This window comes from Tubulanus polymorphus, chromosome 5, assembly GCF_964204645.1.
Source record: "Tubulanus polymorphus chromosome 5, tnTubPoly1.2, whole genome shotgun sequence".
Taxonomy (NCBI): domain Eukaryota; kingdom Metazoa; phylum Nemertea; class Palaeonemertea; order Tubulaniformes; family Tubulanidae; genus Tubulanus; species Tubulanus polymorphus.
The window spans coordinates 10,945,475-10,970,437 of NC_134029.1; the positions used below are offsets into that span (position 1 = coordinate 10,945,475).

Sequence of the window (24,963 nt, forward strand, 5' to 3'; positions counted from 1 at the left end):
AAGGCCTACAAGACCCTTATTTCTGAGTCATTTAATTCATATATATATTTATGTACCGATATTTCATCAATTATTTTCAATAAACTGATGGTCAACTTTGATTTCTAGTGTGTAAGAATTGATGTTAAAGACAAACAAGTTCGATACTTCATGCATTACAATGGCTGGAATAAAAAGTAAGTCCTTTTTTATTTTATTGAGATTATCAGGTATTGACAAATGATGAAGGAAACATTAATACGACATAACAGTGGTGGATCCAGCCTACTCTGAGTACCGCTTGAGCCACAGCATTTTCAATATAGCCTAGTCAATGTTTGCCTGTATGTGACTTTACACGCAAACATGTATCATGTTTCTCTTTCCGATACTAGTCGCATGTGTGGTACCTGGCTGTTAGTGAATCGGTGTACCACGGGCACTCTAGGCTTCGGCTTGTCGATTTGTTAGCTCTAGAGAGAACTATTACAAACGTGTCAGCATCGTGTCGTGTATGTTTACCACGAACCAATGCACACCATTTTTACAGTCATTGAATTAACGAAAGATCCGATTGATGGGGTTAAATAATAGATCCGGCAACTTTTTATTTGTATAAATTTTTATAATTTTGTATAAGATTATTTCACATTATATTGGGTTGAATGGTGATTGAAGTTGATCACAATGATATTAAGAAGATTTTTGAATAATATTTTATCAATAATTCGTTCGGATGAATTTATTTTACAAGGTGAATTGATTTGCGGATGACTACATCACTTGGCGTGAACGGGCACCTTGCACCGGGTCAGTACCGTAGCAGTCTTAAATTCCTTGTTTTGTGCTGGGAAAGTCCTTGAAAGCCTTTAATTTTTGGTTTACCTTTGTCAGCAGTATGAGCTTGGCATTGAGCCAATTCATGTTGAATCGCGGTACGTTTTTTTATGTGAGCATTTTTTTCATTGGTTCTCAGGTTAAACGACGTATAATAGATGCGATTGAAGACATTGACAAACCTCCGTCGATGAAATAGTCAACTTTGTTAAAATTCGACGAAAAACTGTTCTGGGGGGAAAATTCTTAGCTCTTGCGTATAAAATTGCTATGACCTCGATTGGGAGGCGTCGTCTCTACGAGCAAATGTGATTGGCTGTTTTTTTTGGGATAAACGGGGAATTCCGGCGCTACTAAAATAATTATGGGAAAGCCATTAATGGCGAACGTTTCATTGGACTAGGTGCCGTATGTGCGAATCTTAAATGCTCATTGCTGGTGAGAATATAATTATTTCACATATCGCACATACCCAGGTATTGTTTCGTTTTGATACCCGGTGATTGTGTTTATAGAGATCGAAGTGAAGCGAACATTCACTACACAAGGCCTCCACGTGTGAGGGAGCGCTAAACATTAGACTGTTGCACACACAAACTCACGCTGATACAGACTACTATATGGTGATGCTGTAACGCTGCTTGACGATTGCACGTTTGGTATGATAACAGGCTGGCTCGAATAATCATCGTAGCACAAGATGAGCGCTGTGTTTTCTGTTTGATTGTATTATTAGGGTTTTCTGTTATTTCACAGAAAACCCTATTGATATCCGCATGATTATTATTATTATTATTTTCTTCCACACTATTTTTACTAAAAGAACAAAGGCTTTGTTACCTTGACGCTGTTGTCGATACAATCCATCTGATATCATTCAGCTCACTTCGATATACAAATACCCCGTGCATATTTTGAAGAATCATCGTTACAAAAGCACTGTCGGGCCGTAAACATCGAAAATTGAGCCCCATTCAAAGAGCCGACATGTTTTTCTAAGTCCTCTTTCCGAAATCTACCGCACGTTTCTTGTCACATCAATTATCAATTCAAGCATAAATTAACAAATTTATTACCCAAAGCAGTGCTTCATCTAGCATTAAAAAAGGGCAGGGTGCTGATTTCAAATAAGGGCATTTTTATGCGGGATTCCATTGGAGCAAGGGCACATAATAACGCACTCACGTCCGTTTTAGGGGCAACCTGCAATGTTCCCTATTGCATAGAATCGAGGTACCCCCTACTACAATTGAGGACTAGAAACTATGTTTCACTCTTGCCATGAGTGACACACTTGACCACAGTACATCCTTACACCTATGCCTGTCAATGTACAAAAATAATCAGATAGGGCTTTCAAAATTATTTGGAAAACCAGTTGCAGACAAAAAATGGCAGAAAAAAGCAAATCTCAAAAAGCAAATGATACAGCGAAAAAAAGCCAGCAATAGTGTATAGGCCTACATGAAATTGCATATTTTCAATCTTAGAAATATCAAATTAATTGATTTAAATTGATAGTGTTAGTGATTGGCAAGTGACTGTTGATAATTGGTAATGAACCAGCTTAAGAACACATTTTTGCTATTAGGCCACTCAAACTAATTGTCTCTCCAAGTCTCTCTGTGAGTTCACCGAAAAAAGTTTTTCACCTTGTGTATATAGAATTTGTCTAATAGTCTAGATAAAAAGATCCAGAGCATCACGATGTGTTCAAAACGAAACAATCCATCGAATATACACTACCAGCTTTATAACGGCAGTCGCTAGAATGATTGGCAGTAGTTTGGAAGGCAGCCAATTTCTTGGAAACTAAAACTAGGCCACGCGTCTGAGGCACGTTTTCACACGATGCACACTGACTACAGGAAATTTACTACTTTAGATTTCAAAAGCACTGTCAAGCCGTAAACATCGACGAATCGACGTGTGTCACTACATCATCGTTCCGGGGATCAGCTGCAAGGTTCACCTCATCATGAGAATCAAAAACGAGTACAAATTAATTTATTACTACCAGTGATTTGGCTGCGGGCGTCATGCAATTAGTTTAGCAATACCTATTTTTCTTTATCAAATTAACTGTGTATTTACTAAGATGAATCATAAGTGTACCGGGGAGTCGTAGGCCTAAACGAAACACGCTGAAGAGATATAGCGGAGAAAAGCTGTTATGTCGACGAGGTATCAAAATAAAAGAATATATTACTTTATTCGGCCGCGGGCTTCAACCTCTATATCAATACCATCAATACTCTATATTTCCTACAGTACATACCGATTATTGTCAAATGCACGAGGTATTTACTAAATACAAGTATATAACACAATCCTTTCCGTATGCTGGACTCACACTTGACTTTCGGAGTAAGCGTTCGCTGTGGGGGAAAGGGATCGTTCGCTATGTTGCTTGAAGTGTTTATCGAGTTTGACGCGGCTTTAGGCCTACCGGTACTGAGCTTTACTGTCTCAAGCAAACACAGTATAATTGTTGCGTTTATTAACGGACTCATTGGATTGAACTTCAAAACAAAATTTACGATATTTAGATACTTTATTAGCTTTTGAATAATTAGGCCAATTAATAACGTAATAGAGACTTATGCTTTCGCCTATTTTGAAGTCGATTAATCTGATATAGTACGGAAGCGATAAAGGGCCTCGAGTTGTCGCGTTCAAACTCGACAAGTCGCCATATTTATGTCGATATATCCCGTCAAGTCCACATGAATATGTCTACATATCGTGACGTTTTCACGACAAATTTCGCTTTTTTGCTCATTTTCCACGAGACAAGCCATCATTTGAAGACATGTCTAAATGTAAGATGAGGATGCCAGTAATATGACGACTGAGTTTCAAGTCGTCATGAATATGTTGACTTGTCGCGGAGAAAATGGTTGAGAAAACGAAATATGTCGTCAAAACGTCACGATATATCGACATATTCATGTCGACTTGACGTGATATATCGCGGTATGTCGACATAAATATGGCCACTTGTCGAGATGCAACGCGACATCTCGAGGCCCCTTATCGCTTCCGTAGATATAGTGTCGAATATTAAGGTCATTTTGGCAGATTCTTTTTTTTTTTTAAAGTGATATTAAAGCGATCATTCAAGTGATCCTACTTAATGAAAGATCTACGGAAGCGATAAAGGGCCTCGAGTTGTCGCGTTCCAACTCGACAAGTCGCCATATTTATATCGCATCAAATCGACATGAATATGTCGACATATCACTGGCGTCCTCATCTTTCAGCAACGCCAGTCACATGGAGTCGTACGTGTTCTACTTTCTGCGACGCGATACGACTGTCACAACCAACCGACGCGCTCTTGCGACTGGCAGAAACTAGTCGCACACATTCGTATTGCAACCGACTTGCACCGAAATTTGCGATGCAACGCGAGGATTGCATCGTGTCACAAGACCAACCTACGTCCGGCTTTAAAGGACTACTGAACACTATTCCAATATGCATCGTATTTTTCCACTATACTGTTGATTAAGTAACACATATTCCATATTGACTCCTAAAAGTATTTACATGAAGTTTTTTTAACCAAAAAAATAAACTTTTGTAAGATCTCCGCTGTTTTGTTTACTCTGACCACGTGTAATGAGCAGGTCACGTGAGTAAACGTCAGCGCGAGAAGTTACTTTGTAAACAAACATGGCGGATACAATTAACAACATAAGCAACAGCGATGAAAGTTCAGAAGATTCTTCGTCAGATAATAATTATATTGAAAGGGAAGACAGTGAGTCGGGCAGTGAATTATCTGTGGAGACTGTAAACGTGGCAGAACCAATTCTAGATCCATATTTATATGAACCAGATGCATCCGACTCGGAAGAGGCGACCGACCTGATGACAGGCCGGATAGACTGAATAGATTAGACATGGATCGCCAAGATGAATGGTAATGAATAACTATTGTTTAAAAAAAACTATTCATAATAAGGTCAAATATTTTATTCACGGCATTCCTAAGAAAAAGTATTGTCTAACTAACCATACACTTTTATTACAACGTGGTAGGCCTATTACTCACTGCTCACAATAGGCCTATGTTATTGTCATCGAACTCAACAATAGTTGTTGTAGTACGTTACTCGAGCGAGGCGTAGCATACATCTTTGTGTTAGCAAGTTTCTAGGGATGTTTAACTTTCAATTTGCAGACTGAACGTGGTAATTCAAAATCATTTTCTCTTTCCTAGGTGTCATTGCCAGATATTGGACACTGAGCCAGAGTGTATCTGCTGCCATGAGGTTCCCAAGGTCAAAAGTAAATTAGACCAGCTCAATGCAAGACCAGGAGACGACCATTTCACTTGCATGACTGATACGCCATCATTTCAGTCAGTGTGTTTGGATGTTTCGGTGCTGGAAACAGCATGGTATGGGTTTCGTTCGCGGTATGGCCGTTAAGCGTTTGAGGGACCTTTACCAGACAAATATATGAACATTGCATATAGACAGTGTGTCCGATGGTGCTGGGTATTCTGCGGCAAAAACAATAGAGTTATATTGCCTGCATGTATCGTGTCATGCATCAGGGCACATTTCCCAAAAGAAGATGTTCTCGAAGAGGATCAGCAATTCAGAGGATTCCGTCTACCTCCATTAGAAAACTAAAACGCAATTTTTAGTTGCAATGTATAAAATATTTTATTAATTTACAAGAATAAATGATTTGTATATATTTTGCATTAAAAAAGTTGTCAATCATGTCATCTTGAGCCGAGTAACAAGGAATTCAAATAACTACAATGATATTAACAGCAGTAAATAGTCAAGTGGTTATTAATTGTCAACCAAGTCATTTTCCAGAACCTCGCGAATCACTTCATCAATAGATTCGGTGTTGACAGTCAGTTTTCGAAATCGCTTTTTAGGTTGAGTAGCGAGGACAGTTGATTTTGATTTTCCTTTGACCTTTTCGGTAACCTTCTTGAATCTTGATGTATGGTAGATTACCGCTTCATCCTTAACTACCCTTTTGCGATCCGCGATCAATGTGGCTGGTACAATTATTTTAGAGGAATCATGCGGGCGTCTCTTTATGTTGTTAAAAACTTCTGCAAAGCATAACTTGACGTAATCTGAAAAAAAAATTTTTTTAATGAACCCGAGTAATTTTTAGTAAATAATATCACACTTTGTTAGGTTCAGCCTACCATGAGTGGTTTTTGTCAGAATTTTTCTTAAAACGTGACCATCTTTATACTTTGGATAGTGCACCTGCCATCGCTGATTACCAGTCTTCGTTTCAGCTTGAATTTCGTTCAGAATTTCCGTTATAGTGAAGTATTGCTATACAGATCCTAATGGAATTGAAATGAAGATAGAATGATAATGTACCAGGTAGAACAATGATGTGATTTTGTAAATTCATATTTTTACATGTATTTACATACCTACTGAGCATTCCGACGTAAGAGAAATGTATCATCTTAGGGGCAAAATGATTTAAGATGTTATGAAAGCATTCGATACTGCTGGTTTGTCCACATATTGGATATCTGATTAACTGTCCGCGTGTTAGTTGCAAGATTCTCAAATTCAGATGCAACATTGGATCCTAAGAAATTGAAAGATCAATAAATCAAAATGAAAACAATTATTTACACTTAATTATCTAACCGGGTAGCTATTAAATAGAGAATAGAAAAATATACCTGGAATTAACCATTTCTTTTTTTTAGAATATGATGCGTGGAGACAGTTCTCATGATTATTTTGAACATGCTGTATGCATGTCAGCCATTTCTGTTTTATTGTCTCGTGGTCTCCTGATTCTGAGGATCGGGCACACCAGTACAAATGGACTTTGATATTGGGTATCCACTCTTTGATAACCTCCATGTCTTTTTGCTTTCCTAGGCGTTCAAGTTTTCTTGTGACCGCTTGACAGATAAAATGATAAACAAAACGTAGATCTTTGTGAACAAGCCTTAAGAAACCATTTACAAAATTGTGTTACTTACGCACCTTTGACACAATGCCAAGTATCATAGTAATGTGGAATTTTCCAAGTGTCGCGTGCCCATTTTCTATGGACAAATGCATATCAGTTACGAGAGCTGTGATTTTGAATTTCTTCAGTTTTTCTGCGCATCTTTTTAAGCCTTCTAGTTCCATCGCATTTGATGATGTCACTTCATTTGACTGAATTATACATTAAAAAAACAAAATACCTAAAAAATGAATCCACATTCATAAACCCTGAATAACTGCAAGGCATACTTACTTGGACTAACTCAGAAGTTATTATTTTATTGGTCTCCAGATTCATTATCGAGTATGAGCAGTACTTTGCCGAGTGGCCAGGCGAGTCACAGCGTCCATCTCCTCCTATCAACAGTAGAGATGATTTGAGACTATCAAGCATAGACTCGCGTTTCCTTTCCCAAACTTGTCGTATAGCGGCATGGATGTATTTCGAATGATGGTTATACACTGTTCGCGTTGAAAGGCACTGAATTTTTATGAAGCTGGATTGACAATGAATGTTTGAAATTATATATTGAAATGTATTTTTAAAAAGTCGATGAAAATTAAGGCACAATTTGATGAAAAGCATTGGTTTCAACTTACTTAAACAACCTGATCACCTTTGCTGTTAGGCTTCCTATCAGTAGTATTCCTACACTCAATAATATACTGGTAACGGGAATACCCTTGATGGATGGCTCACTTTTCCATGTGGTCCTGTGGTTACACAGCTTACACTGGGTTCTAACTGTCAGACAGGTAGAAGACACACTCTTCGAGACAAGATTTTCACCCTTGCAGATACTGCAGAATTGAAATAGTATCAGCAGAGCAGACTGATAAACAATAAACTTGGTCTGATCCTGAAAATCAACGTCATCTTCATTCCTGCAAATAAAAATACTTCTATAATTTCACAGGTCTTAGTATTGATCTCTCGACAAAATCAAATACAAATTTCTATGTCATGATATCTAACTTGAGGGTAGGCTACATGTAATGATCATCTTACTTCATTTCTTCAAATTTCAAACTTTCTTCTTGAAATTCATCATCCGATTCAGTCTCCGTGTCGCACTCTGGACGATATTCTTCATCAGAAACTGTCTTGTTTGATGAGACACTGCTCTGACTAGCCTTTCTGTATCGCTTCTTGGGTCTTGTTTTTGGGGATAGAAGGGAACATTGAACCCCACTTGAGGTGCGTCTGATTTTGTAGCTTTTGACTTTCGGTTTTGAATATTTTGGGAAATGTCGACGTTGACAAAAATACTTAGGTCTCCATTTAAGAGTTTGGATTGCTGAAAAAATATTTTTAAATAATAATGATTAAATTCAATTCAATTTCTATAATCAACAAATGAAATATGAAATTAAAAGTATATTTTTGAATAATACTGATCAAATCTAATTCAATTTCTATAATCAACAAATGAAATATGAAATTAAAAGTAGGTAGGCAACTATCTTATTCATGATTTCGAATGGATGTAATTACCTTTACTAGATGTGATAGGTTCAGTTTGAACAGCTACAGTTTCCCACATCTTATCGAGATCGCCATCACCATCAATTTCAAAGTCAATACTTTGAAGCTCTGGTTCAGCTACACTTGGCTGAGTCGCATCATTGACCATCGCTAGCCTCCGTCTCTTTTCAAAAGCTGAACGTCCTTTCTGCATCTTCGGACTCAAAAAATCTGCTTACTGAGGCGAGTCAACAGAATTCGACACAACAGAATCATTGAGATGCAAAGTTGGTACAGAATCTTTCTTTAATCGAAGACTGAAGTGAAAAATGCATCATAATAGTCAGTTGTTTCCAAACTAATTACAAGTCGCCTGATTATACATGACACACTTAGGCCCAGGTCACTCGAAAGTGAATTAAATATGATTTGTTTCAAAAGCTGTAGAATCAAGGTATCAGTTTATTTTATGGGATTGATGTTTTTAATATACAAACCTATTAGCAAAACCAGCATTGTACTCCATGTAATTGTCGAAGGCCTCCGTTGTGAAATGTTTTCTACAGAGCACACTTGATGACGAAGGCTTCCATTGTGCTCGCTTTGTACTCACAAAAGCAGTCCATACTCTAGCAATATTTGGATCACGCGGCCATTTGTATAACAAGGAATCTTGTGTACGACAATTGTAGTACACACAACGCCGTGGCATAGTTTAAAATCGTTTTAAAATCTTTTTATAATCACTTTATCTCCTGTTGTTATCGCTATCTGAACGAGGCTGATAATACTTCCGGGTTCTCAACATCTCGCGCTGACGTCACCACAGGGGATTACCCGAGATTGCTGAGCATCGCGACTACGTATATTTTGGTTTGCCAAAGCAAGAAAAAACCTCTTAAAAGTATTCGAAATGAAAACAAATATACCTAAGGTCATTAGATTATCATTTATTACATCTTAATGGATTGATTCAAGGGAAAAAACAAAATTGTTCAGTAGTCCTTTAAGTTACTGCGGAGCACCAGAAATATCTTTTTTTTTTTCGTTCAAAAGACCTTTCGCTTGAAAATTCTTTCGTCGGAACAAAATTTATTTCGTTCGAACCAATAATATTCTATACGATTGAACCAATTTGAAAAAATCGTTAGAACAAAGTTGAACAAACTTTTTTTTGTCCAAACGAAAGGTTTTTCGTTCAAACAATCGTTCAATTGAACAGAATCGTTTTAATTTGAACAGAATTTTCTTGTCAGAACATTAAGTTTTTCGTTCGAACAAGTATATTGAAAAAAGTTTTTTCTCCGAACCGAAAGTATTAAGTATTTCGCTCAATCGAACATAATTGTTTTCATTCAAACATTCGTTCGAAAAAATTGTTACCGCTCAACCAAATTTTTTTGCGGGGACTAAAAATTTTTCATTTCAACAATAACATAGCTTTTTATTCGAACACATTTTTTGTCAGAATGAAGAAAATTTTTGGTTCAAGCAAAAAGCGTATTGTTCGATCAAACAGAATTATTTTCATTCGAACATGATTTTCTTGTCGGAACATTAAGTTTTTTGGTGGAACAGCGTGTTAAGGTCGATTTAGAAATTTACTCGGTCTGGTATATGTTGGATTACTGTGTATGTCATTTGTCAGGACATTAAACAGAAGACAACTTAGAATACTACCTTGCGTGACCCCACTTGTTTGACCGACTTATTCCAAGATGAGGTGTTCCGTTGATTTCGGCTACAAGTTTTTGTTCAGAGATAACTGCTGAGCCATTTGGGCGACCTATCATTGATACTGTTTCCTAATAGCCTTTTTAGTAATGGCTGATGTTGTGCCTTATCAAATGCTTCGTCGAAATCCACCGTTGAACAGGATTCTAAGACTGTGCAGAAAACCCGTTATCGCTGCTTTGCAGCTATATTTAATAAATTGTTATTTCTTGTGACCTGAAAATACTAAGCAGCAAGCTATAGGTATATAGGTCGAGGTCTGAATATTGTGGTTGTAAATTCCAGGATTTAAAACGATCTAATACTATGCCGCGGTGGTTTAGCTTCTGCGGCCCTACATTGGAAGAGGTTTTGTTTCCAAGACTCAATATTCAGCCACCCTCTGATATGTGACATCATATGAATTTTATTTGAAAATTTTTTCATTTTGTGAAAAATATTTTTTGGAAAATATAAAATAGTTTCCAATGCCACGCTAACCTGTACCCTACGAGATTTTGGACGTAGACCATTAACAAATGTTTATCTTTGGTCTTATTTGACTACAGAATAATTCTTTAAGAAAGATAAAATACAATATAAACTTCTAGAACTTCGAAGTCACGAATTAAAAATATTTTTCAAGCAATGCCCTTACTCCAAACAACCTCTAACTTTCAAGGTAAACCACACTTTGCTCATGGGCAATTTATTACAGTTAGACCAACATTATCGCTGAGTTGTGTGGCAGTGTAGTGTTCTTTTATTCATTTACTGCAGACCTATTGCGTAGCATCAGTCAGTGTCTGGCGATTCCTCATTAACAGGGTTCCCTTATGCATGGCAACAACCAATCAGAGCTACGCGCACCTGCTACGGCGTCCCATCGATAGATACATTTTCCTTGCCAAACTTTTATTTTAAATCTATATTGTATGAAAATAGAAATTTCAATTTGAAAATATTTTTCATTCTAAAATTGATTTTTGATGCACCAGTGCTTATTTTGGTGAATAAAACGTGAGTATGAATATTCGGATGAATTTTATGCAATACTAGTCTTATTTGCATATAGAAAACACCGAACAGGTGAACTAGTATTGTTAAGCATATAACTAATCGTCATTCTTTTGAACACGACACTGCTTATCCGCAGCGATCCCGTCTTTGCATGTGCATCGTGTGGGGGAGGTTGAGCATTGTGCCTTTCGTCATGACGCTCTGATTCCCAGCTGCATTGCGGCAGTCTTCAGACAAGATGTCGCGATTGAATTAGTCTTACCATACTGCAAAATTATTGTAGCATCAGCAACACGCCGATGTAGCTGTTACGGTTTATTCTTCAACAAATCTACTTGTATGTTATAAATTGCAACGTATTCTATCGTTTACTGGTAATTTGAACTTTGACTAATCATCTCATCTCTGCTCTTCATAAGGCTGTGGCCAAATCTTTTGGCCAATGGGCAATTATTATTTTGAATGAAATAAACTTAATAATCGATTTTCCTTTAAGTTGTTATCGGTCCAATTATTATTAAAAAGTCTTTGAAGGTGATAGACATTGGTCCTATAACCGGCCATATTTCACTCTTAAGCAAAACAAATCGATCTGACGTATTTGTTCCTGCCTACCACTGTCCAAGGCGTCAAGTCTCACCGTAGTGCCCAGGGCAGTTGTTAAACCAAACAGATCTGCATAATTTAAAAAGCCTTAGAATGAACAATGTAATATGTTTTTATCGATATCATAAAAAACTGTACCTAGAGAGCACAGGACCTTTGGTCCTCTAGTTTTTATGGTAATTTCTATCTTTAAATTGCTGAAAATAGCGTCAGTTCCTAATTTCTTTGGGGAGGATCTCCGAACCCCCGCTAGGACAACAGGCCTTCTGCCAGCTACTCGGGAGACATAATAGGCCTATTCCTATGCAGTACTCACATTTGACCCTGGATCCGCCATTGCAGAATAGCTACATAAGAGTATCATACTATGTAAGGCCATCCCAAAATAATTGTCTGTTTGCCGTAACACCAATTAAAGTTTTCAGGATGAGTCGGTAGGTAGGTAGAAATTTTTTTGTGCAAAGTTTTTGGCAAAAAAATAAATTTATACTGGTCCTACACTATATATATATTGGTCCTAATTCAGGCATTGTCAGTTAAAGTTAATTTTCAGCTTTAGTTTAGTTTAGCTGTTGTTGTTGTTGTACAGCATTGTAATCGTGGAAGACATCTATACCAGCTTGTATAAACAGTAAATAAAAGTTTATCTGTTGGAAGGAAGTCTACTCAACCGTTCATAGCAGAGAGCATATAATAGCACCACGACACCACTCACAACTATTTAATCAATTTTAAACACTTTCTTCGACGATATGGACCTTATGGTCCTCTTGTTGTATATGGCCAAGGGGGCGTTGTATAATACAACTAGTATTATACAATTAGTATTTCTATATTATATTCATACCTACGCATATTTTGTTATCACAATCAATTGCAAAATTGTAGGTGTTGACATATTCTATAATTGTGGTGAGTTTCAAGGTCATTGGTTTTTCTATATGTTCACCAGGGGGCCTTAGATTGTTGAGCATTTGAAAACACTCCCCAAGTGGGCATGGTGTCCCTGGACCTCTAGTTTTTGTAAAATATTATTGTTAAAAAACAATTGTATCACCTTTTTATATAGAAAAGAATTACACAAATTGGCATTGTGCTCGGGAAATTTATCTGATAGCCTTGATTTCATGAATGATTTTAAAATTCTTACTTCATCTGGAGTATCATCCATGTGTTCAAAATGAAGCGATATGCATGCTATATATAACATAACCGGCTTTAACATAGTCAATTATTGGATACTTATTGGAACACTGCCAGTTTCCTGGAAAACTAACTAGGCCACACGCTGAGACACGTTTTCACACGTTGCACACTTGACTACAAACATAGGTAGTGCATACATTGGTACTGGGTCGGCCAGTCGGCCATATTTTATCAAAAGTAAAATTTATTTCAATGAATCCCAGAAAAAAAGTTTTCACTCAATGCCTTTGAGAGTGGGGTCGGGTGAGTTACGGCAAAAAGACCATTATTTTTGGATGGCCTTACCGACAAAAACAATTTATGATAGCTATACAGAATTATATTGTTCCCTGTACATACTTTGAAACCACAATCAACTGCAAAATTTTAGCTCATTACATATTCTGTGAATGTGTTCATAAGAGGTGTTAAATATTGAAGTTGTCCAAATAAGTATATCACGAAATGGACATGATGTCCCTGTACCCCTAGTAACGATATTCATCAGTTTGTTAGAGTTGGACTAGGGTTGGAATAGAATTGCTGTAGAATAAGCCATAAAATAATGCTTATTTCTCTATTCTAGTTGGGATGAATGGGTTCTGGAGTCACGTATACTGAAATGTAATGAGCAGGGTTATGTAAAACAGAAGGAATTGCTCAAAGCTCACCAAGCCCAACAGTAAGTCAGTGTGATAGATATAATTCAAATGAATTTTTATATTTTTGTCAATACTTTTGTATTACTCATGTATTATGGACTTAAGGAATATCTTGAATTCATCTGACATTCAGGAGTGAAAAGAAGAGACAGAAAGCTAAACAAAAAGAAAAAGAAAGACAGGAGAAATCAGAGAAACAAGAACAGGAAAAGAAGAAAAAAGATAAAGACAAAGAGGAGCCAAAACCAGAATCGATTCGAGAATCAGGTCGAACTCGAGACAGTCGTGACCGACGAGACAAGGAGGAAAAATCAAGAGATACATCATCCAGAGAATCGAGCAGTCGAGAGAAAGCACCTCGAGAACGAGCGAATAAAGATAAAGACAAAGAACGAGAGCGGGAACGATCGGCAACGCCAACCATTGAAAAAGCAAGCAAACGATTACATTCAGGTGGGTGCATCCTTGTACAAAAATAGTATAGAGGGTTAGGGGTCAATTCTAAACACTTCTTCGCCCATATAAACCTTATGGACCTCTTGTTTAACCAGGGCATCAATGAATCTAAATTTTAAAGGGTATCATATGCCATCAATATTGTACTTTCCAAGATTACTTATCCAGATGAAATCAGATGTATCTACCTGAGATCTGACTGATCGAAAAAAATATCTCTAATTAGCCGCAGAGTAGTCATTAGTATTTATTTATCCTTCACTTCGTGTGTAGTTCACAGGGTTCGTCTTGAGCAGTGAATAGCAGCAAATTGAAAAAAATGATTAACAGCATGAATAGCTGTGAATTTTAGAGAAGGGTAGTGAAATTTGGAAAGGTCGCAGTGAATCTTGGAATTCAATCAATTTACAAAAATCAATTGCCTAACAAACTTCACAGTGTACGTCATAAATGAAATCGTTCATTATCCAGGTTCGCACCTGAGATTGGCAGCTCTGTTAGTATCATGTCAGCATCGTGTCATGTATGTTTTCTGTGAATCAAAGCACACCATTTTTACAGTCATTCAGTAAATGAAAGATCAGATAAATGAGGATAAATACATAGGAATAGAGAGTGATTTTTTAGTCCAGAATATCAAACTATTCGATTTATTGACCATGAAATTTAACTATTTCGGACTATTTCAGTGTTGCCAGATTTCCGGAAGTTTCCGGAGTTCCGGAAAACGAAAGTTTCAACAAAAAAATTCCCGGAAATTTTCTGCCATTCTACTTTGTTTAATAAACAAAGTTGTTTTTGTTTTTATTCATGAGCGATAGTTTAGTCAGCATATGACTCCTATAATGCTGAAAAAACCGCTCCGCAGATGCTCAGAGATGTTCCTTGAATTTGATTTCCTTAAATATTATATAGCTAGCTGCTGGGAACACCGCCATTAAAAAATTGTTTGTGGAGTCCATATGAACTTTGATAACCTGTACCTGTGGAGACTGGGAACTATTGGAGGTGAACAAAATATGTTGAAACGCAGGACTCGAACTTCTGATATGTTGGGTGCAAGTCTATTGCTCCACTAACTGTGACTGCATGACTAATAATGTACTGTGAAATTGTTTTGATACAGTAATAGTCTATTATTAGAATTCTTGCTCAATGATTGGCTGAAATTTAGTTTTCCTCCGTTTGGCCCCCTAACATTTTACCAAAACTATATCACTTGGTGTGGGGGGGTACCTTGTAATCGCTATACCTGTCGATCTTTCTAAACCACCATTGTGACTCTACTAAGCCATGAATTCTGAGATTTTAGAAGTAGTAGAATAACCCGCTCTAGTTGGTACAGTATTAATGAAGATTTAACACATCATCCAAAACGTCAAGGTCAATTCAACTTTATTGAGCCAAAAGATTCAAGGCTATTCAATTTTATTCTGCATAATTCGTAGAAAAATCTTATCTGAAGTTTTTGTTCCAGCCCAAATAATCATTTAACAAAACAGTGGTAAAGCACTTGTGAAATTGAATTATTTTAAGTTTTATTCTTAGGTCAGTATATGTCCTCTGTTGAAAGGCCCATTCGTCAGTCTTACCATCCGAGATAAACTAAATTCAAAGCACTTGCATATTACCTTGCTGCAAGTGCTTTCAAGCTAATTTGTCATTGTTCACTGGACTCATGGTCCTGGGGAACAGGTTGAAATGCCAAAAGATCGTCTTTAAAACAGAGAGAAATAATGGACCATGAGTCCAGTGAACAACGAAACATTAGCTACAAGCTGCTATTGTCATTGTTTCAATACTAGTTAATGGACACAATTCCAGTAGTATGATTCAGCCAGCATGGTAGGCGGCTAGAGAGCATCATTGTCCAGGAAGCCTATTCAATTCTTAATAAATTTTCATCTAAATAGATGATCATTAAGCATCATCATAAATAATTTTGAGCACATAAAAAAAGGTTTCAAAGACAGTGCAAAGTTCACCAAAATAATTGAAAACTGGAGGAGCCAATTTGATGACATTAAATGAACAGTTAAGAGGTTAAAGGGGCTTGAGCCTGAGGCCCTTTGCTCAAGATTATAGAACTCTGCTCAGCTTTTTATGCAACCTTTGCTGCATGACAGTATGCAGACCTAACCAGATAATAATGAGTACAGGCCCGTACATTAAAAAAAAACAGAAAAAAGGGCAATGTGACCAAAAAAGGCACCTGTGATGGTGGTGGGCAGACCGCGATCACCTCAGGCGCGAAGCACAAATATGGGGTCACAAAAGTTGGTTATTTTACCTCTTTTCATAAATGAAGTGCTGATGTAAAGTGCTTTCTAGAAAATTTACTGCACTAAAATGTAGTTTCCAGGCAGAAGAACGTGTGCCTTTTTGTTGAAGTATTTTCACAAACCACTGTTAGGAATGGGAAGGTCATTTTTCGATGAAATCTTTGTGAGTCTGGCATTTACTGGTCTTTTGAGATATCCGTCTAATTTTTGTTGTAATCAATGCACAACAGATTCGCTGTTTGTTTGATACCTATGACACCTCACCTGACGATCTTAATCCATGTGCAAATCGGCCGTAAAGTGAGAGTAAATTTCCGTCAATTCAATGGCGGCCATTTTGAAAACTTATGGAGGGTGCTGGCACCTGTGGACTGAGGCCAGGACAACAGCACAAACTAAAGAAATGGAACGACGTAATTAAAAAAATTAAGAAATCAACACTATTCTACATTTTTCTTATCATCATTATCATCAGTCATCCCTAACGTTGGTATAACCACCAAATTACCAGTGAGCATTATGTGTATTTGGCTAATATACAATATAAGAATGTACAGACTGCTTTCTGTGTCAGTTTAACCAGACTATCATTGGGTTTGGATATCTTTGAAGAAGGATGGTTCAATTGCTGTTTCTCGAAGATATTACGAAAAATTCACTGTATTTATTATTACACATCTTGATATAATATTCAGTTATTGAATGAATTAATTGCATAATGAAGCACTTAATACAAGCCCACTACAGAAAGGTGAATTTATGATGCAAATGTCTTCAATATTGGTGTTTGATTGTGTTGGAATATCTTTCAGAGCGTAACACACCAGTCAGTTCACAAGAAACCTCAACAACAGAAGTATTACGTAAGAAGCGAGCTCGTGGAGCTGATCAGCCCGTTGAATCGGTGGGTAGACAGGTCATTCGCCAAGTAAGTTGTGAAATTACTTCTGTTACTTCCCAGAGCATGGTTCCCATGGTACTGGGAAACAGGGAAAAACTTGAGAATTTCAAAATGATATTTCCCGGTATGGGAGTGTTTGACAATTTGATAATATTCCCTCTAATCCAGGATATTTGTTATACACTTCCCGAAGCATAGCTCTGCGGTGTCAATTGCTTATCCAATGGCATATACTTTCAGCAATTTTACTGTAATACAAAAAACGTGCAAAACATGTGACTGGCAATTCAAAATCTAAGAAACACATTCAACCAGTCTCTATCCATAAAATACATGCATAAATCGCAAATGCTCAATTGCTCATAGGAAGAAAAACAATTGTGGTTTCACTTAGCAATCAAGATTTTTCATTCACGATAATAGCAAATTCTCAAAATTACGAATGTCTTAAAGGGATCCCAATCTTCCGACTTCAATCGGAATTCCGATTTTAAAAAAATTTTATGGTCTCTAAGATCGATAAAGATTTGATGATAAAATAAAGGGGGTAGGGGGTTATGATCGGTTATGCCACTTGTAGTGAGTTCTATAATAATCAACTTGCCATGGATAGCCTGAGCGTACATCTGGAAAATCGATGCTGTAGTGCGTACTGCTAATTACAGTATTATAGGCGGCCACATGCTGACACGATATGAATAAGAACATAGTGGATCGATGTGGTTTAAACAATAGCATTCATACATGGGCCGCATGCTAGTGAGCAGTGCCTATACATTACTGCGTGCATGTGGTCTATTGATTAGCGCACAGCAGTTATGATCAGACTGATGGCGTGTGATGCATTGCATAGGTACTACATATCGTCAATCAAAACTGTTCAATAAATCAATACCAACGGATCCAAAATGTTGACTGCCCGTAAATGTATTTTTTGTATTCTAATCAAATAATTATAGCAACTGAAAAATCTTTCAGCCAAAATAGCTGCTGCTGATTCAGACCCGCTTTCAATTGTTTGTTAGAAGATTTCAACCACCAATCAGAATCTTCAATACATTTGTTATAAATCAAACATGGCTTTCACATCCAACTGATTGATTAATTTTTGCTAGATTCAGGTCCCGAGAATTTCCCAGATGCCCGGAAATTGCCTCAAATTTCAAAGATTTTCTTGGGGGAGGACCCCAAAACCCCTCGTAATGGCTTCGCACCTACTGCGCTCCCGAGGACAGAATGTGGTCAAATTGATTTCCGATTTTTTGGTAACTACTGCGGGGATCCCTGGTCTTATTAACCGCTTAAAGGGGTCTTGAAGAGGTTTTTAAGATATGGCTAAAAGTATTTTTTATCATCAATTATAACCTATTTATTGATTTAGTGGTCAAGAAATTAATTTTTAATTCTTCAATTAGTCTTAAAACCATCGGCCGCGTTGATTCCTTCCCAACCCGGAAGTGTGACGTCATTCTGAGAACCCAAACCAAAACAACATGGTGTAGTGTATAGAAACAAACAGCGATAAAAGTGCAAAATAGTGACTCAAATACATCAGATTCCAATCAAACGTCTGAAGTTTAGGAAGCCAACGGTTGTTATTAATAGACAGTCGAAATTATTCCATTTAATTTGGACCTGATGCCTCAGATCGAAGGAATTTGTGACTATAGTACAGCATATTTCTACGTCGTGGAGCAGCGAGCATTCATCATCATTTACGTCATTCCCTCTTCATAAAAACCATGCGGAGGGGATGACTGATATAGACCTCGCAGATATTTCTGTGGGTAGAGATATTTTTATCCAGTACTGGACCCGAAAAGCGTCCTGAAACCTAAACTTGTTCGTGAATCCCAGCCCAGCCTGCGTCACCCGGCCGTGTAATAGTAACGTGTGCTGCATACATATAGTCAGTATGTATGCGAGTATCTCTTACTAGGTATTTAATTCGCAAAAATAGCATCACTTGTCACAATAAAAGGCTCTCAAATAATAAAAACATAAGTTTTGTGTATCCAATTTCATGTGTGCTGTAATATTTGCGAGAATCCTTCTCTAAAGTGTGAAGCTAGTTTACACATAGGCCGGGTGTTTTCGCTCTTACGGTCCATCATCTTAGGGCTAAATCTTTGGTTTCGGCCACTAAAATTTGTCGCTGCCTTAGTGGGAACAGTTCATAGCTACACACAGCCAAGGCATTTCAAAAGACGGTAGAATTAGCGCGATATTCAACGAAAATGAGCATTGTATTATAACGCTACTGAGTGAGCTGCAGGCGATGTGTTCTCAAAATGACGTCATCAACATCACCGCGCAAACGCGAGCGTCCCGTTGCTCGGGCCGTTGCTACGGGCTTTTCTCGAGTTTGGATAAAGATATTCAAAAATTCTTTCACAAGACTACTATAGATGCATACGGTAAATAAATTTTTTCAAAACCTTTTCATGACCCCTTTAAACGCAGCATTTATTACTAACCCTTAACTACTGCACATGTGGAGAACATCCTTACCAGACCAAAAAAGTTGATATAACTGAATTTTCTCTTTATACCTCATAATCTAACTCAGGGCAATCTGAATAGCGTTTTTTTTTTTGTAATGAAATCGAATCAGCAATTCAATTGATATTTTATTGTTCAAGATTTGTGGACATGTCAAAGATGAATCTCGTGAGGAAGTTGTACAATAATTGTACAACTTAACAGTAAAGTGAATGAATTTAAATTGCTGACCATTAGTCTTTTCTTGGCTATTCCAAAAATACTAAATCTGGTGAGTCATAGTGGGTGGGCAATCATGGTAAAAGTGATCGTGAGTAAAGACAAGAACTTTGTTACTTAAATAGCGTTAAGTGCCCCTGTGTGGATATAATTCATTGCCACAGTGTTAAAGCCATTGGGATTATTTTTCTTTTCTAGAAAATCACCATTTGGGAAAATTGAGAATCACCATAAAGATACTTCGGAATTTTGATCTTGCCTACATGTGGGAACAATGTCACTGAAACAATGCATCTATAAAAGCATAATAGAAACTTGATCATGAATGAATAATCTATAAAATACCTTGCTAGCACCGAAATTCCTTGCCCCCTTCCCCAGTAGGGCTTTTCGACATAAGTATTTGCCATGTAAAGTTCTGATCATTGTTCTGATCATTGGAACTGAGGAAATCAGGTCGCACTATGGTTCTGTAAATGAATAGGTATGACTAATAACTTGCATTGTTTTTCTTTCCCAACATAAGGAGGAGACATTCGTATCGAAATTAGAAATTAAAATTAAAGTTCCAGACGATTTAAAGCCTTGGTTAATTGATGACTGGGACCAAATTACTCGACAAAAAATGGTAAGTGTTGTAGATATCTGGTTTCAATGAGATTCTGTACTACTGGGCCTTTATGCAGGTATCAATATGCTGCCCAGGCAATCACTGTTAAATTATTCTTGAAACTTTGACTAGACAAATTTGGCAAGAAAATGTTATTGTACCTACTGACTCTTTTTATATTTTTTTATGAAACGCTCTGTGTATCTACCGCTTGCTTACCTTAATTAAGGCCGGCATTGAAATCCATCCATATAGTATGCGCTAGCATATCAGCAAGCCCATGTTAAGAAATTTAGTTCTTGTTTATTATTTACAGCTTGTCAACCTTCCTTGTAAATTCAGTGTTGAACAGATCATTGAAGACTACATCAAACAAAAAACCTCCAAAGGCAATAATCCACATAAGTAAGTAATGTAGTACTTGTAAGGGGCCCTACAGGGTTTGTTGCGGGCCTTGATATCCTTGAATAGCCTTGAATTGTTATCACACCCAAAAATCCGAACAATAGGCTAACAATAGGCTCATCAATTAGCCCTGCGCCAACAGTTTAATTAACAGCGTTACTTATCTTGTGTACAGAGATATAGGGCGAGCTTCCTCCTGTAAGATAATTGCTCGTAGGTTGAACATGCCTAAATACTACACAGTGCACCAAAATTTCATCCTTACACGTTATTGCAAATCTCAGAACAAATTGATTTTCATGCTCTAAAGTAAAATGCTGTCGCATGTAAGTTGCACTCACTTGATCCTACTGGACCCATGGTCCTTTGTAGTAATTGATACATCAGGCCTAGCTTCTTCAAACCTAGTGACTTAAGATGGATGAGATTGTCATTGGGCAAAAATGCTCTGAGCAGATTTAATACAGATGTTAGTTAGTACATGACTGGGTAACAAAAGTTCTGTCTATTAAGTAGTGATAGACCATTTAATTTTCACTTTCTTGACTTTATTTATCACTTTCTTGACTTTATAATGGCGCTAGAGATCTGTTTGAAATTAAGCTGTGTACCGATGCTTGTCTTTCGATGTGTGATTAGTGCCATTAAAAACCTTACCAATCAAAGATGAAATGGCGAACAGAGAATTCTGTGAAACTTTCCAGTTACGTAGTTTTAATATTCAAAATTCGATAAAGCCCACTTGGGACTTCAGTCCCAGCGGGCTATTGCGTTCACTTTTCGTCCGTCCGTCCGTAGACGGAATCCAGTTATTTTGGGAAGTTTTGAATACGAGGTAATGTCTTGATATTTGGTTTATACATGTATCTACCCTAGACACGTCTTCAGCCCAAAAACTGGCCCTGTCAGATTCAAGATGGCCGACTGGCAGCCATTGTTGTTCGCCGAAATCAGCACTTTTTACACATTTTCGAAGTTTTCAACCCATCAGCCCATCAACATAAAAAAAATTGGGTCGATCGGACTCAAGATGTCCATCCTATGACCTTTTTAGTGGCCAAATTTTAGTGTGTGTAGTGTAAATTTTGGCCCGAAATTTTGGGTCCTGTAGCTTCCTACTGGTTGGTTTACCTTTGTCAGCGATATGAGGTTGGCATTGAGCCAATTCATGTAAAATCGCAGTACGTTTTTTTATGTGAGCATTTGTTTCATTGGTTCTCGGCTTAAACGACGTATAATCGATGCGATTGAAGACATGGCGAACCTCCGTCGATGTACATGGTCAACTGAGTTAAAATTCTACGAAAAACTGTTTTTGGCGGGAAAATTCTCAGCTCTCGCGTATAAAATTGCAATGACCTCGATTGGGGGGCGTCGTCTCTACGAGCGAATGGCATTGGCTGTTTTTGGGATATACGAGGAATTCCGGCGCAACAAAAGTAATTATGGGAAAGCCATAGAATGGCGTACGTTTCATTGGACTAGGTGCCGTATACGTGCGAATGTTAAATGCTCATTGCTGGTGAGGATGTAATTATTTCACACATCCGCCATAGGTATTGTTTCATTTTAATACCCGGTGATTGTTTTGATTGACATTGAAGTGTAAGCGAACATTCACTTACACGAGGCCTCCACCTGTGCGCGCAGTGCTACACGACACACACACAAGCTCGTACAGTTCACTACTCAAGGTGATGCTGTAACGCGTGCGCGTTTGACATGAAAATAGGCTGAATAATCGTGGCAGAAGATTAGCGCTGTGTTTTCTGTTTGATAGAATTTGTAATAAATTGTAATTTCTTGTGACCTGAAAATATTAAGCAGTAAACTAAAAGTATAGGTTGAGGTCTGAATATTGTAGCCGTAATTTCCAGGATTTAAAACGATCTAATAACCGATTTCTTCTGTACCGGTATTTTAACTTCCGCGGCCAACATTGGAAGAGGTTTCAATGACCCAATATTCAGCCACCCTCTGATGTGTGACATCATATGAATTTTAGGCCATCCCATATTAATGTTCTGTTTGCCGTAACCTGACCGACCCGACTTCAAAGGTACCGAGTGAAAACTTTTTTTCTGAGATTAATTGAAATAAATTTTATTTTTGATAAAAACGGCCGACCAACCAACTGCCTACGTATGAGCTACGTATTATATAAGTTTGAATTCAAGTGTGCATCGTGCGAAAACATGCCTTGTCAATGTGGCCTAATTTAAGTTTTCCAGGAAACTGGCAGTGTTCCAATAGGCTGCCATTCATTCTCATAGTGACTATATCAAAGCTGGTAACGTAAAACTGCGCACATATTCAATGTACTGTTTCATTTTTAACACAGAGATGACACTCTGGACGAAGTTATAATTTTAGAATAATTCTTGAAATCTACACTATTAGAATAATTTCCCGTGCACAACGTAGATGATTTTTGCGATATTGTTTCCATGTAAAAAGGTGATAAATTTGTTTTTTTTTGCCCAAAAATTTAGCAAAAAAGATTTTTTCTTACCTACCGACTCATCCTGAAAAGTTGAGTCGGTGTTACGGCAAACAGACAATTATTTTGGGATGGACTTATTTGAATATTTTTTTCATATTGTGAAACATATTTTTTTTGAAAATATAAAATAATTTCTCTGCCACGCCTACCTGTACCCTACAAACTTTTGGACATGGCCCGTAACCAAATGTATATCTTTGGTCTTATTTGACTACAAAATAATTTTTTAAGAAAGATAAAATACAATATAAACTTGTGGAACTTTGAAGTCACGAATTAAAAAGATTTTTCAAGCAATGCCCTTACTCCAAATAACCTCTAGCTTTCAAGGTAAACCACACTTTGCCCATGGGCAATTTATTTGCCATTTCTCATTGCAATTTGTGATGGGTATTCTTTGGAAAGGGATGTTTTATACCTGAGACATGTATTTTTGATCAGCCAATTATGGCGCAATTGGCAGCCATCTTGGCGTCATCAGTACTCATTCGTAGGTGGGAAAAAGTTTTTCCACATTATATTGATACCTAAGCATATTGTGTTACCAGAATGTATTGGAAAGTTGTAGCTCATAACGTTTTCTATGATTTTGGTGAGTTTCAAGGTCATTGCTTTTTGTATATGGCCACCAGGGGACATTGAATAATACAATAACTTAGTATTTCTATATTATATTTGTACCTACGCATATTTTGTTACAACAATCAATTGCAAAGTTGTAGCTCATGACATTGTCTATGATTGTGGTGAGTTTCAAGGACACAAGTTATTCTATATGGTTACCAGGGGCGTTGAATAGTAGAATAACTTAGTATTTCCTTATTAGAATGGTACATAAGGCTATTTTGTTACCATGATCCATTGCAAAGTTGTAGCTCATGACATCGTCTATAATTGTGGTGAGTTTCACAGTCATTGGTTTTTGTATATTGTCACCAGGGGCATTGAATATTGAAATTGTTAGATTGTTGAGCATTTGAAACCACTTCCCAAGTGGGCATGGAGTCCCTGGACCCCTAGTTGTGAAAATTTGTTCCATCCAGAAAATGCCAACCTCCCCCAGCAGGGATTCGAACCTAATGCCATCAGGTTTGAATGCCTGCCGAAGGAGGATGGAAAATGCCTGAATTCAGCAGCAGTCTATTAGGCTAAACAAAAATGATACCTTGTTTCTCCTAATCGACTGGATCACTTCTGTAAACTGCAATAAAATTTGTAATCAGTTCATTTCTACAGCTGCCTGGTCTATTATCATTAACTTGATCATGATTTCAATAACATGTTATGTACAGGGTACATAGGCGGTTAAGCTCAGCAGAAATGAGAAACAAGGCACTGTATTTTTCAGTGTATAAGTTGAGTTTTTGAGACCAAAAATTTTGTCAAAAATATAGCTGCAAAGCAGCGACAACAGGTTTCTGCCTTGCTGGTTTAAATGTCGCACTGGGAAGCGCACAAAGTTTTTACCAAATAATTCTTATCAGTTTATAACATGCGACTATTTTGAAGTAGCGCAACACATATCCTGGATATGTGGATCCACAAGGGCTACCACGTAAAAAGTGCTGATTTACCTTGTTTGGTGCTTTCTAAGTTCCGTTGGGAGTTGC

General features: G+C 37.3%; 2 protein-coding genes across 4 annotated transcripts in view; one reads left to right on the top strand and one right to left on the bottom strand.

Annotated features, from left to right (window-relative positions):
* Positions 1 to 24,963, top strand: part of LOC141905033 (mortality factor 4-like protein 1) — an 87,989-nt gene that overhangs the window by 26,086 nt on the left and 36,940 nt on the right. Inside the window, exons 1-7 of one of the 3 annotated variants that reach the window (XM_074793752.1) lie at positions 880 to 914; positions 11,001 to 11,022; positions 13,400 to 13,495; positions 13,609 to 13,928; positions 17,026 to 17,141; positions 20,362 to 20,463; positions 20,762 to 20,850. In XM_074793752.1, the coding sequence (XP_074649853.1) occupies positions 902 to 914; positions 11,001 to 11,022; positions 13,400 to 13,495; positions 13,609 to 13,928; positions 17,026 to 17,141; positions 20,362 to 20,463; positions 20,762 to 20,850 (758 nt within the window). In that variant the 5' untranslated portion in view covers positions 880 to 901. Of the gene's footprint in view, positions 1 to 108; positions 177 to 879; positions 915 to 11,000; positions 11,023 to 13,399; positions 13,496 to 13,608; positions 13,929 to 17,025; positions 17,142 to 20,361; positions 20,464 to 20,761; positions 20,851 to 24,963 lie in introns of those variants that run through there. The other 2 variants (XM_074793750.1, XM_074793751.1) reach the window with 2 other exon arrangements.
* LOC141905230 (uncharacterized) lies at positions 6,109 to 7,122 on the bottom strand (the record flags this gene model as incomplete). Its single annotated transcript, XM_074794045.1, has 4 exons — positions 7,078 to 7,122; positions 6,889 to 6,995; positions 6,245 to 6,322; positions 6,109 to 6,151 (listed from the first exon to the last, which is right to left on the bottom strand). Coding segments are annotated over exons 1-4 (273 nt in total), but the record flags the coding sequence as incomplete, so codon positions are not given.